Source organism: Gossypium raimondii, chromosome 3, assembly GCF_025698545.1.
Source record: "Gossypium raimondii isolate GPD5lz chromosome 3, ASM2569854v1, whole genome shotgun sequence".
Lineage (NCBI taxonomy): Eukaryota > Viridiplantae > Streptophyta > Magnoliopsida > Malvales > Malvaceae > Gossypium > Gossypium raimondii.
Window position 1 is genome coordinate 61,213,529 of NC_068567.1, and position 13,837 is coordinate 61,227,365.

The 13,837-nt window shown below is 35.0% G+C and overlaps 2 protein-coding genes across 2 annotated transcripts; one reads left to right on the forward strand and one right to left on the reverse strand.

Moving 5' to 3' along the window:
* Positions 1-333: 333 nt before the first annotated feature.
* LOC105795291 (serine hydroxymethyltransferase 6) lies at positions 334-4,344 on the forward strand. Its single transcript, XM_012624856.2, has 4 exons — positions 334-1,651; positions 2,418-2,823; positions 3,515-3,616; positions 3,716-4,344. Exons 1-4 carry the CDS (start codon positions 611-613, stop codon positions 3,937-3,939), a joined length of 1,773 nt encoding a protein of 590 aa, XP_012480310.1. The 5' UTR covers positions 334-610; the 3' UTR covers positions 3,940-4,344.
* A 27-nt stretch (positions 4,345-4,371) lies between these two features.
* LOC105795288 (potassium channel AKT2/3) lies at positions 4,372-12,695 on the reverse strand. The gene is made up of 11 exons (XM_012624848.2): positions 12,287-12,695; positions 10,562-10,780; positions 7,858-8,016; positions 7,659-7,716; positions 6,932-7,249; positions 6,608-6,847; positions 5,832-6,149; positions 5,568-5,759; positions 5,404-5,479; positions 4,756-5,322; positions 4,372-4,676 (listed from the first exon to the last, which is right to left on the reverse strand). Exons 1-11 carry the CDS (start codon positions 12,523-12,525, stop codon positions 4,564-4,566), a joined length of 2,499 nt encoding a protein of 832 aa, XP_012480302.1. The 5' UTR covers positions 12,526-12,695; the 3' UTR covers positions 4,372-4,563.
* Positions 12,696-13,837: the final 1,142 nt, after the last annotated feature.

A 13,837-nucleotide genomic window follows, 5' to 3' on the forward strand; every position in this document is an offset into this window, starting at 1 on the left:
TCATGTGCCGAACCACTTGGCTCGTCCGAAAAATGAAAAGGTTTGGACAAAAATATAGACTTAAAAAATGAACTTAACAAAAAAAATTGATCAAATTAATTGGGTCCGAAAATTTCCTATATATAAAAAGATTGATCAAATTAATTGGGCTTAGGCTTTACCAAACCCACTTGACAATCTCTGCTTCTAAATGGGTTTTATCTTTTTGCATCTTTTCTCGCACCCAAACCGGAACAGGACTTAATAATGGTAACCGATAACTGAACTCCCCGGTTACCATCTTCGTTTAACCCATTGTCAACATGTCTAGGTTCACCCCCGCTTTCACTTGGAATTTACCGGTCCCCGTCGACACCACCCTCTTACACAGTCACACCTATCCCCATACTCCTTTGTCCCGAACCTGAACCCTTGGTTCCCTACATTTTACCAATTTGAATATTGGTTTAGAGATTAGGTTTTTTATTTTTATTTTTTTTTAATTTTTTGGGTTACGCATAGAATCTCAGATTCTTTTTACATGGATTTCAATTCCAATTACTGTTCATGTTTTTATTGATTCAATCAATCAATCCAAATTTTTTATTATATATTTTGTGATTAGAGTTTCATGGACTTGTCGTCTCAATCGACTGACACGTCATCGACCCTAACTTTAGGGCTAGTATCTCCATCGCCGTCGTCTTCTCACCGTAACTCGATCGCCGATGATTCTGTTACCTTGCAGCTGGGAACGAGGGACCCTACCCGAAGCCCTTTCCGACCGGTTCCTCTCCAACTCCTCGAACCGCATCAGAACGGGAACACGATTGAAAGGGAGCGTTGCGATGATAATGATGATGGGAGTAGGGAAATCGAAGAGTTTCGTATTTTAGGGCATCCCATGTGTCTTAAGAGGCGGAGAGATAGTTCTTCTTTGTCGTCGCCGTCGCCGACGAAGCGGATGACGGTGGAAACGGATCTCGAGAAGAGAAAAGCGGCCGTGAAATCGTGGGGTAGCCAGCCGATCCACGTGGCTGATCCTGATGTGTTCGACATGATGGAACAGGAGAAGAAGAGGCAGTTCATGGGCATTGAGTTAATAGCTTCGGAAAACTTCGTGTGCCGTGCTGTGATGGAAGCCCTCGGAAGCCATTTAACCAACAAATACTCCGAAGGGATGCCCAGAGCAAGGTATTACGGCGGGAATCAGTACATAGATGAAATCGAAACCCTGTGTTGGAAACGTGCATTGGAAGCTTTCGGGCTTGATGCCGAGAACTGGGGAGTCAATGTGCAGCCTTATTCGTGTACATCAGCGAATTTCGCGGTTTTTACTGGGTTGCTATTGCCCGGTGATAGGATCATGGGATTAGATACACCGTCTGGAGGGAATACTAGTCATGGATATTATACCCCAAATGGGAGGAAAGTTTCTGGGGCATCTATATTCTTTGAGAGTTTGTCTTATAAAGTGAATCCTCAAACTGGGTACATTGATTATGAGAAGTTGGAGGAAAGGGCACTTGATTTCAGGCCAAAGATATTAATTTGTGGTGGGAGTTCATATCCTAGGGAATGGGATTATGCAAGGTTTAGACAGATTGCGGATAAGTGTGGTGCTGTTTTGCTTTGTGATATGGCTCAGATAAGTGGACTAATTGCTGCTAAGGTGTGATACTGTGAATTACTACTATTTAATAGGTGCTTTGCTTTATGTGCTCAGCTTTATGCCCGATGTTGGAGTTCAATTACATTGCTTGGTTTTTGTTCTATGCTGGACCAACGCTATATCCTGTTATTGACTATTTCATTTTACTGTTTTGGCTTAAAATTTGTTAGCAAATCTACTTGCTTTGCTGTCGTAATCTGGAATCTTTTAAGGCTAGTGTTTTAGCAGACTTTATGTGCTGTTGACTGCTTAACATAAAAGTTGGTATCTAAGGCAACTAATATTAACCTAAGCAACTTCAAACTAGAGCTGCAGACTACCTTTTGGGACTTGAAATACCGTTTCTGGTGCTGGTAATATAGAAGTTTGGAGATGGAGATATAGTTTCTACGGTGCTTGATGCTAATGCACTCATTGAGTTGTTTTAGTTTAGTCATTGCCCATTGGAAGTATGTTTGAAATTGAAAATCTTAACATTTTTTTGGACATGCATATTGATTTATCTTTCATTGGGTTTGGTATCGATAATGCAGAAGTTTATAGATGGAGATTGGGTTTCTAGTATTCTTGATGCAAATGTGCTAATGAGTTCTTTTAGGTTAGTCATTGTTAGTATGTTAGAAATGGGAAATAATGAATAACATCATTACTGGAAAATGAGTTTCATTTTCTTCTTATCATGTTATTGATTTTTTTAATAGTTCTAAGCTGCTGTAGCTTTTATAGGGAATTAATCCCAATACTATGGTACTTGATAATTTTACAGGAAGCTGCCAATCCTTTTGAATACTGTGACATTGTCACCTCTACCACCCATAAAAGCCTCCGAGGTCCCAGAGGAGGCATAATTTTCTATAGAAAGGGTAAAAAGCCAAAGAAGGGTGGCATGCTACTAAGCCAAGGAGATTGCAATGAGCAATATGATTTCGAGGAAAAGATAAACTTTGCTGTTTTCCCATCTTTGCAAGGCGGACCACATAATAATCATATTGCTGCGCTTGCCATAGCATTGAAGCAAGTGGCTACACCAGAGTATAAGACCTATATGCAACAAGTGAAGAAAAATGCTCAGGCATTGGCATCTTCATTGTTAAGAAGAAAATGCAAGCTAATTACAGGAGGCACAGACAACCATTTGTTACTCTGGGATCTAAGACATTTTGGGTTGACAGGTAAAGTGCTTCATTGACAATCTTCTTTGCATTCAAATAATTGTTTTGTATGATATGAAGTTGAACCTCCATGTCCTTATATATATTGTTTATTGCTAATGTCGACCATCTTGGCTTCATAATTGAGATCCAGGAAGTGATTATTTATTGTGTTTCTGATAATCCGTGCTTGTGGTAGATGTTTCAATGGACTGTAAGAGTTTACAAACTCTTATGGCTAAAAAAGATTACTAACTATGGGATGGGTTAATCATTCTGATTCCCTCTTTTTGCCTTCCCCTTTATTTTATGGATTCCTTTTTATCGAGGGGATAGAGGGGTTTATTGTTCTGTCTAGTGACTCGAAGTACAAAAGGTCTGATTTGACTTCAGTCAGAGAATGTATCTATCACCTCTCCATAAATCTTTTATATATTTACATACATACATTTAGGACTCTTCTATGGTTTCATTGCTTCTTGTGATTGGGTAATGGTTTAAATGCCAAAATTGTTGAAAATTTGAAGTTAAGTCTTCGCTCTGCTTATGTCTCTGTTACACATATGGAACTTGCACACCTTCGTTTGTTTCTTTTATCTCTTGGCAACATGTCATGTAGTAAGTTCTGTGTTACTTGCAAGAGATAATACTACGTATCCCTACTCTCTTTCATGTCAGAGCACGTCTAATCTTCCAACTTTTCTTTTTGTAGGTAAAATTTACGAGAAGGTGTGTGAGATGTGCCACATTACTGTCAACAAAATTGCTATTTTTGGCGAGAATGGTGTCATTACTCCTGGAGGAGTAAGGATTGGTGAGTGCAGATCTCATTCAATTAAAATTGCAGTTCCTTACCCTTTATAGAGGAGGTTTAGGTTAATGGTATGATGACTTTTCATGTTTATTTCTGGAGGTACTCCTGCTATGACATCAAGAGGTTGTCTAGAGTGTGATTTTGACACAATCGCAAGCTTTCTTCTCAGAGCTGCACATATCACTAGTATAATGCAGCGTGATCATGGGAAGCTGCCGAAGGCCTCTGTGAAGAGTCTCCAAGAACATAAGGATATTTTGGAGCTCCGAATGCAAGTGGAGACTTTTGCATCTCAATTTGCAATGCCAGGTTTTGACATTTGACTGAATTGTGAAGGTGCCTACATACCGGAAGTTCCAACGACTCTGCAGAGGAATTGTGGGGTAAGCTGAGGTTATTTTCCTGTAACCAACCCACATCATCATGTCTTTCTATAACAGTGATTGAATTCCCGAAAATATTGCAACAATTTTGACGGTGAAGGTGCTGGTTCTTTTTTTGAACATATATGTTCTCATTGTTGCTAGTCTTCTAGTTGTGTTTGCAGATTGTTTACAAATAATATTGAAGCCCAGAATTTTGTTCTGTTGTCATCAGTTTCATTTGTTATAGTGGATCCAGTGTAAGATCAACAATTCGTTGATCTTGTCTTTTATGTAGTTGACTTGATTTATAAAGGATATCGTGTTAATATTCTTTGCACTAATTAAAGATCATTGTTTCCATAATGAAGTTTGATAATTTTCTGATCAAGCTATTTGAAGGTTATGTTCTTAATTTCTAACTAGGGAAGAAAAACATTTCCCAAATTATCTGACAACTGTATTTTACAATTGTGTAAAGATTGTGCTTTCCTTCTGGGAATATGCACATTACTGAAAGAGCATAATCTGTTAATTGAACTTCTAAGTTTTAACTCGCTCTTATTACATATGGTTTTATATTTGTTATTCAACAATGTAAAGCTTATCATTGTCTCTAATCACTTCAATGGAATCAATTTCGTCCCCTGCTTCATCTGTTACAGTTGCATTTCTTGCATCGATCCCAAATTTTTTGCCTGTTAGAAATGATTCAAGTTAATTGCTTTACAATGAAGCTATGTTGTAGACCAGTTTATTTCAGCTTAAGTTACAAACCTGCAATGTTCTTGAGATCCTCGAGTGAATCTGGCAAACTTATTAGCTTCCCAGGCTCTGTAGAACAAGATTCTTTCCTCATTAGAGGGTGGCCTTTATAAATGCTCACCCTTGGATGGTCTACTGTTCTGCTTTTGTCTAGTTTGCCTACAGTGTCCCCTTCGAGCTTCTTCAGCAGTGCTTCACTGGAAGTGGTATCAGGTACATTAATTCGGTGGCCGATCTCTCTCTTTTCAAGCATTTCATTTAACGCTTCTGAAGAAAATTCATATGTATTTGTATTGATGACATCTGCTCCATTCATTACAAGTAGATTAACCATGTTTTCATGCTTCTCTTTCATGGCAATCTGCAACGCTGTTAATCCATGACGATTCTTTGCATCTATGGGCAATCCATGTTTCAGTAGTTCTTTCATCACTGTCTGATCATTTCTTTGTGCAGCAAGGCATAAGAGATCACCGGCAGTGAACGGGTTGGAAACAGCAGCACAATTATATAGGACCCTAAATATCGAATGGTGTTTTGAGGATATCGCATTCCATAGTGAGGTGTTGCCATTCATATCTGCCACATACATGGAATAACAAGATACAACGTAAGAACTTGATTCATTCTCGGATCAATGGTGTTAACATCATATTTTACCTTGTAAATGTACATTGCATGCATGCTTAAGGAGTACCAGCACACAATCTTCATGCCCTTTTGTTGCTGCTATGTGCTGAGGAATCACACAAGATATTTTCATTAATGCATGAACATTCTTTGAAACATATTGACTTGAAAGGTCAACAGAAAATAAAGCTTACCAATGGGGTTCTTCCTTTAGAATCTCCGATGTCAGGATCCAACCTTGCTTTCAGAAGCTCATCAAGAAAAGCAGCATTGCCTATATCGGCCGCATTCAGCAAATTAATAGTGATGTTTTTTGGCTCATCGTCTTCTTCTCCGCCCTCTTCTGCTAGGTCTCCGATTTTAAGATCCTTTAGCCTTTTGTTATGCTGCAACACATTACATGTTCAATCTTTTGTCCTCTGCAGTCTGAGAACAGATACATTACATGTTCAACTGACCTGTAGTAAATTCTTAAAGATGGCTACATTATCTTCGTGTTTGGTCTGCATCGATTCAATCAGGTCAGTTGTTTTTAGCCTCAGGAGTTGAGAAAGCGTCTTAGTTCGGTACATAAATCTTTGAGGTCTGCAACAAATTGCACAGGTTTCTCCGAACATATCCCCGGATTGCAAGGTTCCAACAACCATCTCTCTCTCCATGTCACAATTAATGATTTCCACTTCTCCGGACACAATGATGTAAACATCATCTGGTGCTTCATTCTGCATTATTACATCCTCTCTCGGTGGGAGATACTCTGCCTTCATCTTCGCGACCTGATCATTGTTTCGAGATCCCCTGAGGTTTAATTTTCTTATCCTACAAGCTTAAACTCTACGTGCAAAAGCAGGAAAAAGTACTATGTAGGCCATTGTATTAGGAGTTGGAGTATATTTTGCCCCTTTATGAAAAAAAGGGCAAATTAGCCCCTATACGTTAGATCAAAGAGTAAACCAGTTTTTTTATTAAAAACTCAATTCATTTCTACTGTTAAAAGTAGTCCTTGTATGTCAGAATGAGATACATGTGACGTGATTATGCTGTTGACCACTCTAGGTTTTAACAATAAAAATGGATAAAATTTTAACAAAAAGGACTGCTTTGCTATTTGATCTGACGTACAATGATTAATTTGTCCAATTTTTTGAGTAAATGGGACAAAATGAAATTTAACTTCTAATATAAGGGCCTTCATGATACTTTTACATGCAAAAGCATAGTATAGCATGCTTACCAGATGCTGCAAAATTTCCCTTGATATTCCATTGAACAGGTACACTTTCTCCACTGTTGGCAAGAACAAATGCTGGCAAATCCCTGTATAAATGGATTTTGGTAATTGTTCAATTAGTTGCTGTTGGTTCAAGCTCTCAGCCTTGAACCTCAAACACATGTAAGCCAATATCTGCTCTTTCAACCTCGGGGGCAACCGGTTTCTCGATACGAATTGTGAAGCCGCTTCGATACTATTCCTCTGCATCACCATCAACAACGACCGACAATTCAATCAAAATCTGGCATTCTGATAACAAATTTAATACACAGGAGAAGTACTTACGAATTCCATGGTACGGCGAGTTCCTTCACAGACCAAGTTTGTCATGTTACCGATTATATAAGCGGTTAAGCCAAGGTTGAAGAGCATGTAGAAGATGATAAAGATCATTTCCATAGTGTTGACTGCATGGAGGTCACCATAACCAACAGTAGTCATGGTGGTGATGGACCAATACATGGCTGAGATATATCGGATCCAAAGGCTTGTTTCCCTGAAATTTGGGTGTACTGAGCCTAGCCATGTTCTTCCCTGTTGTGGGTACCTGTCAGCTAGTAGGTAGTAAAGGCATCCAGCACAATGAATCGCAAGTAAGGTCACCTGCAAAATAGTGTATTCAAAGGAATGTAGTCGCCAAGACTTAGTTGAAGCAGTGGTTAGAGTTCTCTAAGGTACTTAGATGACAGGTTTTATTCCGTTTATCCTTAGATGACTTAATTTTGTTATCCCCTTCCCTTCGTACCTCCCCCAATATTGTACTATAAAAATAAAAGTTCTCAACATTTTATCATTATAGTTTTAATTTTGAGAGCAAATTTAATATTAGTAATTGTTTTGAAACAATTCCCACATTTATTTTGAAGTTTCAACCATGAATAATTGGGAAAAAGATTAACTAAATAGTTGTATTTTTCGGGACAAGCTCTAGGGGTTGGTCCCTCTTTTTTGTTCACATTTGGCATGTGATCCCCTATACTCTGGAAATGGAATGGTCGAAAACTTCACTCACAGCTAGAAGTCTAGCACATCGGATCCAAAAATAGCTGAATCTGATGTCTTTCTCCAACCTACAAAAGAAAAATTATATAAAAAATTAAGGGTGTGATGAGTAATATGACCAATTCTATGATTTACTATTAGAAATGGTCAAATTCTGAAAAAAGAATAATGAAGGATTAGATATATAGGAATAAAAGGGAGAGAAAAACCTGGTGAAAAGCTGCTTGACCCTTCTGAGACGACAAAATCTAAGCAAACCCAAAAGGGAATAAGAGATGCCCACTCTGCTATTGCCAGTGAACAAATAGCCTAGTGCTTCAAATGGGATTGTTGATATCACATCTATTAAGAACCATGTTGATAGGTACCTATCCATTTCCACACAAACAACAACAACAACAACAACAATAGTAAGTCCTTGTACTATTTACAAATTTGGAATTTAATCCCTGTACTTTTATTACTAGTAATTTAGTCTTTCTGTTTTTCAAATTTCTAAATTTAGGTCCATTTATTAACACTAGTAAATTTTTTTATTAAATTTGTTGGTGTGATATTTTGAAAAAAAAACTCACTTGGTAGCCATATGATCGGAAAAATGACGTTGTAATGAACCTAAATTTAACAAACTAATTTTAATAAATTTGTAATTTAGTTCCTATACTTTTATTTCTAGGATTTAGGGTGGGTTTGGATGGGCGATTGGGTGAGGTGCGGTGTGTTTAGCTTACTTTTTCTCTCACGCTACAGTATCGCTGCAGTATCTAATCTCACCGCCACCGCTGTTTTTACACTAATCGCAGGTAAACGCACCGCTCATCCAAACTCACCCTTAGTCCTTCAACTTTTTAGATGATTTAAAAATTCAAATTCAATTGTTAACACTTGCAAAATTATTTTTGTTTTGGTGACATTTTGAAATAGTAATAATAAAAAAACTCGCTTGGTAGCCATGTAACTAAAAAATGGCATTGTAATAAAATTGATTTAACAAAATAATTTTAATAGTATTATTAGTTGAACCTGAATTTTGAATTTTAAATTTTGAAAAGTCAAGGGACTAAATTCTTAAAAACAAAAGTATAGAGACTAAATTTCAAGTTTATGAAGAGTACAAAGACTTATGACATATTTTAACCTAATAATATACCATAACAATAAGGTTAGCATATGCCATAAATCCCCGTGCTCTTCACAAGCTTGAAATTTACTTTTCATGTAGGTCCAATTGTTAACACAAATACATTTTTTTAGTTAAATTTATTGGTGTAACTAAAAAGAATGACGCAATAAACCTGAACTTAACAAAATAATCTTAACAGTACTAACAGATGGATCTGAATTTTAAAATTTGAAAAGTTGAGGGACTAAATTTCTGGAAATAAATGTACAATGACTAAATTCTAAGTTTGTGAAGAGTATAAGGACTTATGGCATATTTTAACCTAATAATAAGAATAACAACAACAAGAAGAAAAAAAACACTTTATACCTTTCATTTTCTCAATTCAATCCTCCATATTTCAATATTAATATTGTGATTCTAAAATACTTATTTTTTTCTTCTAAATTTCAATTATTCACAAAATATATGGTCCTGAGGTGTATTGGAATAATTATGCATTTGGGTCCCTTGCCTTTACCAAGAATCAGATCCAGACATTTTTAACAACAATTTTTGTTGCTGTGAGAGCTATCGTTTTCTAAAGATCAAATTCATAATCATTGCAATCATGGGGCTTCTTCACCTTGGCTCTTGGTTATATGTAGGGGTGTTTATTGATAAAGCAAGTTGGATTTGTTTTGGTTCGGGTTTGAGTTTAAATTTCTCGATATTGGATCGGTATGGTCTTTTTCGTTTTACTATTTAAAAATAATAAAAAAAGAAATTATTTTATATTAATATTTGATATTTTTAATTAAATTTAAATAAAAATATTTTCATTTTTTTAACAATAAAATGGGTCATTTTGGTGGCTAAGTATTGGGTTTGGACAACTTTATAAAATCGAACAAGAAGTTATAAACTAGAACTCAACATTATAAATGTACCATAAAACTAGTATATATTAAAAGCCGGGGTAATTCCCCTTCCGTCACCAACTTAATATTATATCAATCAGGTATTTTTGTTAGTCTCGCCCTTAGGTTGAGTATTAAATGTCAACTTAAATCTAGCATGGAGCATATTTTGAACACGATCAAATTGTGAACATATGCTTGGTTACTGCATAAACGATTTGGATCTAACGTGTTCAAAAATAGCCCAATTAGATTTTAATGGCATTGTCTATTTTTTAACATGTTAGATTCAAACTATCCATGCAACAAATACATAGGTGTTTTAAAAAGCTCCACATGAGATTTGAACCGACATTTAACGTCAAAACTAATGGTCAAGTTGATGGAACAACACGATTGATACATCCTGATAACTCAATTAGAATATTTTGAAGTTTACTAATCAATTTAAAACCTGAATGATGATTTGAGGGCGTTTTGGCAACTAACCCTTCCCTTCATTCCAATAATACTTAGATTCTTAGAATGAACTAGAATGCTCTTTTTATCCAATTCAGTTGAATACTGAATATATATATTTAAAGGTTAAAATATGTTATCAGGTCCCAACACTCTTTTCAAATTTAGAATTTAGTCCTCTATTTTTCAAATTTAAAATTCAGGTCTAATTATTATTTTTGTTAAATTTATTGATGTGACATTTTAAAATTAAAAAAATCACTTGGGAGCAATGTAACTAAAAAAATGACGATGTAATGAACTTGAGTTTAACAAAATAATTTTAACAGTTTTAATAGTTGGGCTTAAATTTTGAAATCTAAAAGATAAAGGGACTAAATTCATAAAAATAAAAATACAAAAACTAAATTTACGAAAAATATAAAAATGTACCTGATAGCAATCTTTTTGGAGTCTCGAACTAGAAGTTGAGTTCTAGTATCAATATAAGCAACGAAAAACGTCAACACAATATCAATGGCGAAGAATAGATCCACGATGTTGTCGGCCATGTACAGTTTTCTCGGCGCCGATGAACTGAGAAACGCCACTTCGAATGGGTAAACCCATGACGAATAAAACACTAACATCACCATAAACGTTTCCCAGCACCTGCATTTACATAGCAAACCTACTAATTAATTTCTAGAATCAGTTTAGCCATCGATTTAGGGTTTTAAATGACGGTTCAAAATTTATATGAAGCACGATGTATTAAAAGACGTGTTCATAGAGTAGGTATAGACATGTCAATGGCGAATCTTGAGACTAAGTTTTGGGGATTAGTAAATTTTTTAAAAATTTTAAAGAGTTCAATGAGATTCTGTTTATAAAAATTGGAGTCTAATTAAAATTTTTGTGAGACTAATGAGAATTCTCTAAAATTTTCAGAAAAAAAAACTAAAAGGTATATTGAGAATTTTAAAAGATTTGAGAGGGCCTAATTAAAATTTTCTAAAAATTTTAAGGGAGAAATAGAAATTTTTCAAAATTTTGAGGGGAGCTTAAGTCTGCCTTTTAGGCAAGTGTTTTACAATTTGGTCATTGAGTTTTAAATATGCTCTACGTTAGACTTTTGACATTCAATGTCTGAGTTAATGGCTAGGGCCTATGAAAGGATGAAATTGATACTTTAAGGACTTAATTAAAAGATTTTGAAATTTAGGACTAATTTAAAATTAAACCATAATTTGAGGATGTAAATTTTTTTATGTTTACCACTTTTTCTTTCGTTTTTTTCACTTGCTTTTGGCATAGGCTTTCCTAAAAGTATTCTTTTAGCATAAACGAATGAGAATAGTTGATATTGGTTGCTGTGATGTTGCTAGAACTGATTTAAGTAGTTATGGTGAATATTTAATGCAATAACTATATATAAAATTTTATATAATTAAATAATAGTATAAATTATTAAAATTTTTAATTTATTTTTCATTCAGATGATATAACACTTATAATGTTTTTTAGATTTAATAAGTGGGTCGAGGATGTTATATGTATTTTATATAAAGTATATTAAAAAATATATATATATAAACAAATGAGATCCAGGTAATCAGGAGCGAATTTGAGGGATAGACCGGCCTTAACCTTAAATAAAAAATTTTGTCGCATAAGTCCCTATTAAATGATTAAATTAAAAATTATAAAATTATGTTTTGATCTCTCAAAAATTTATTATTTAATTCAGATCTCTCTAAAAAAAATTTAGATTCATCCCGTTGATCATGTTTTCAACCATACTTGTGACGTTTAAAAACCTCACAAGTTATGTATCAAATAATTACCCTAACGAACGCCAACATTTTGAATCATTGTCCATAGGTATTCAACCCATACTCACGATGATCTAATAAGAATTGTCTACTAATAGTTACTATGTGAAAGTAATTTGCTCTTACCAATAGTCGTGAGTTATAAAAAAAAAATTACCCTAATAATAATCTCCATTTAAGTTGAGTGTTTTTTAACCTTCAATGCACATGCACCTTTTTTGTTGATCTAACCAAAGCAACATGAAAATGTGCATGCTTATGTAACAAAAGTAGAACATAAGCAAGTTTTTCATGCACCTATAGTTCCTCATATGACCCCCCCCCCAAAAAAAAAAAAACATACCTGTATGTTGAATCCATGGGAGTAATGACCCATCCCTTGGAGTCTATTTGATTCTGGCTATAGCTTGAAACACCCAAAGGAGGGATTATAAACTTGGACAAGTTCCTCAAACTAAGAGGATCTTCAAGCTCTGATTGTGGAGTAGAAGTACCTTCATCAACTTTGGCACCTTTTCCTTCATTTGGTTGCTTAACTTTCTCCATGGTAGAGTCAAAGCTCATTTCTTGTTTGGTTTCCATTATTTTCTTTTTCTAATTGGTTGAAAGGGTGTGGTTTTAAAAACACAAATGAAAAATGATGATAGTGACAAGAGGATTCAATTGTGGAGGGGTTTGATTTGTTTTTTAAGAGTGGGTGTGTGGGGATTTGATTTTTGAATTGAAGGGAGAAGATGGGGGAGGGGGGAGAGAGAGAAAAGGCAAAGGGTCAAAAAAAGAGTGATGTACTAAGTGAGTTGGTGTTATTATTGTGGGCATGGGAGAGGGTATTTTGGTGGTCCTCCTTTGATAAAATAAAAAAGAATTGTTTACGTCTTTTATGGTAAAGAGTTGGGTTACATATTAAAAGTTTGAGTTTGAGTTTTATGCGAGATGAAAGATGAGTTAAGGAGGATCGGAGTTTGTGCTTCAAAAATCTCTCTATACTTAAATCGACAAATAGCGCATTGTAATAATGGTTTGAACAATCAAGTGTTTCTACGGAGTAATGATAAAGAACGTAAAGATGCGAGGGTGATAGTTGAATTCAGGGTTATGTGTGAATGGAGATTGTCTGAAAACTACTTATTCTCTAGGTGGACATTGCTTAGCCGCTAGCCGATTATTGCTAGGGTTTGGGTCTTTTTGGATCTTAGACCTATTTATATGATATTAAAAATGATAAGATAATAAAGAAGTGGCATTGAAAGTGAAAAGAAACCTATAGGGAATAATACCCTTTCAACAAATGAAAATGGGTGTTTGCAATGAAAACCACATACATTGATTGATTTAATTTGTGATAAAGATAATGAAAGGAAATTGGTGGGTTTTCCAATATTTATGTGTATATGAAAGGGGATCGAGGAAACAAAACTCCTCTTCCCCTTGTTCGTGCCCCTTTGTATACTCCAATAATTTATTGATGTGTAGATCAATAGATTACAGGTAAATTAGCTGGGATATGCCGTTAACTTTATATTCGATCGCTTCTCTTTCACCGGTTTACTTCTCCTTATATCAATTTCGATGCACATGATTTCTCTGATTAGGATACCCAAAACTTGAGATGGGTAAGCAAATTTCTTGAAATTAAAGAAGATTTTAACTGGAAAAAGAATATAATGTGTAAGAAAAAGAAACCAATGAAAGCAACACTTCAAGTTCTTCCCATCAACAATCCAACATAGAGACAAATATTTGAAGCATAATTTCAACATACAATCAATACCTTGAAATTTTAAATATAATTTGAATTCGGAATAATAAAAATAAAAGTGAAGGAAATTAAGAATTTCTCGTAAAAATTTCACCTGACATGTGAGTAGTGCTTGTGTTCATAGATAAAAAGGAG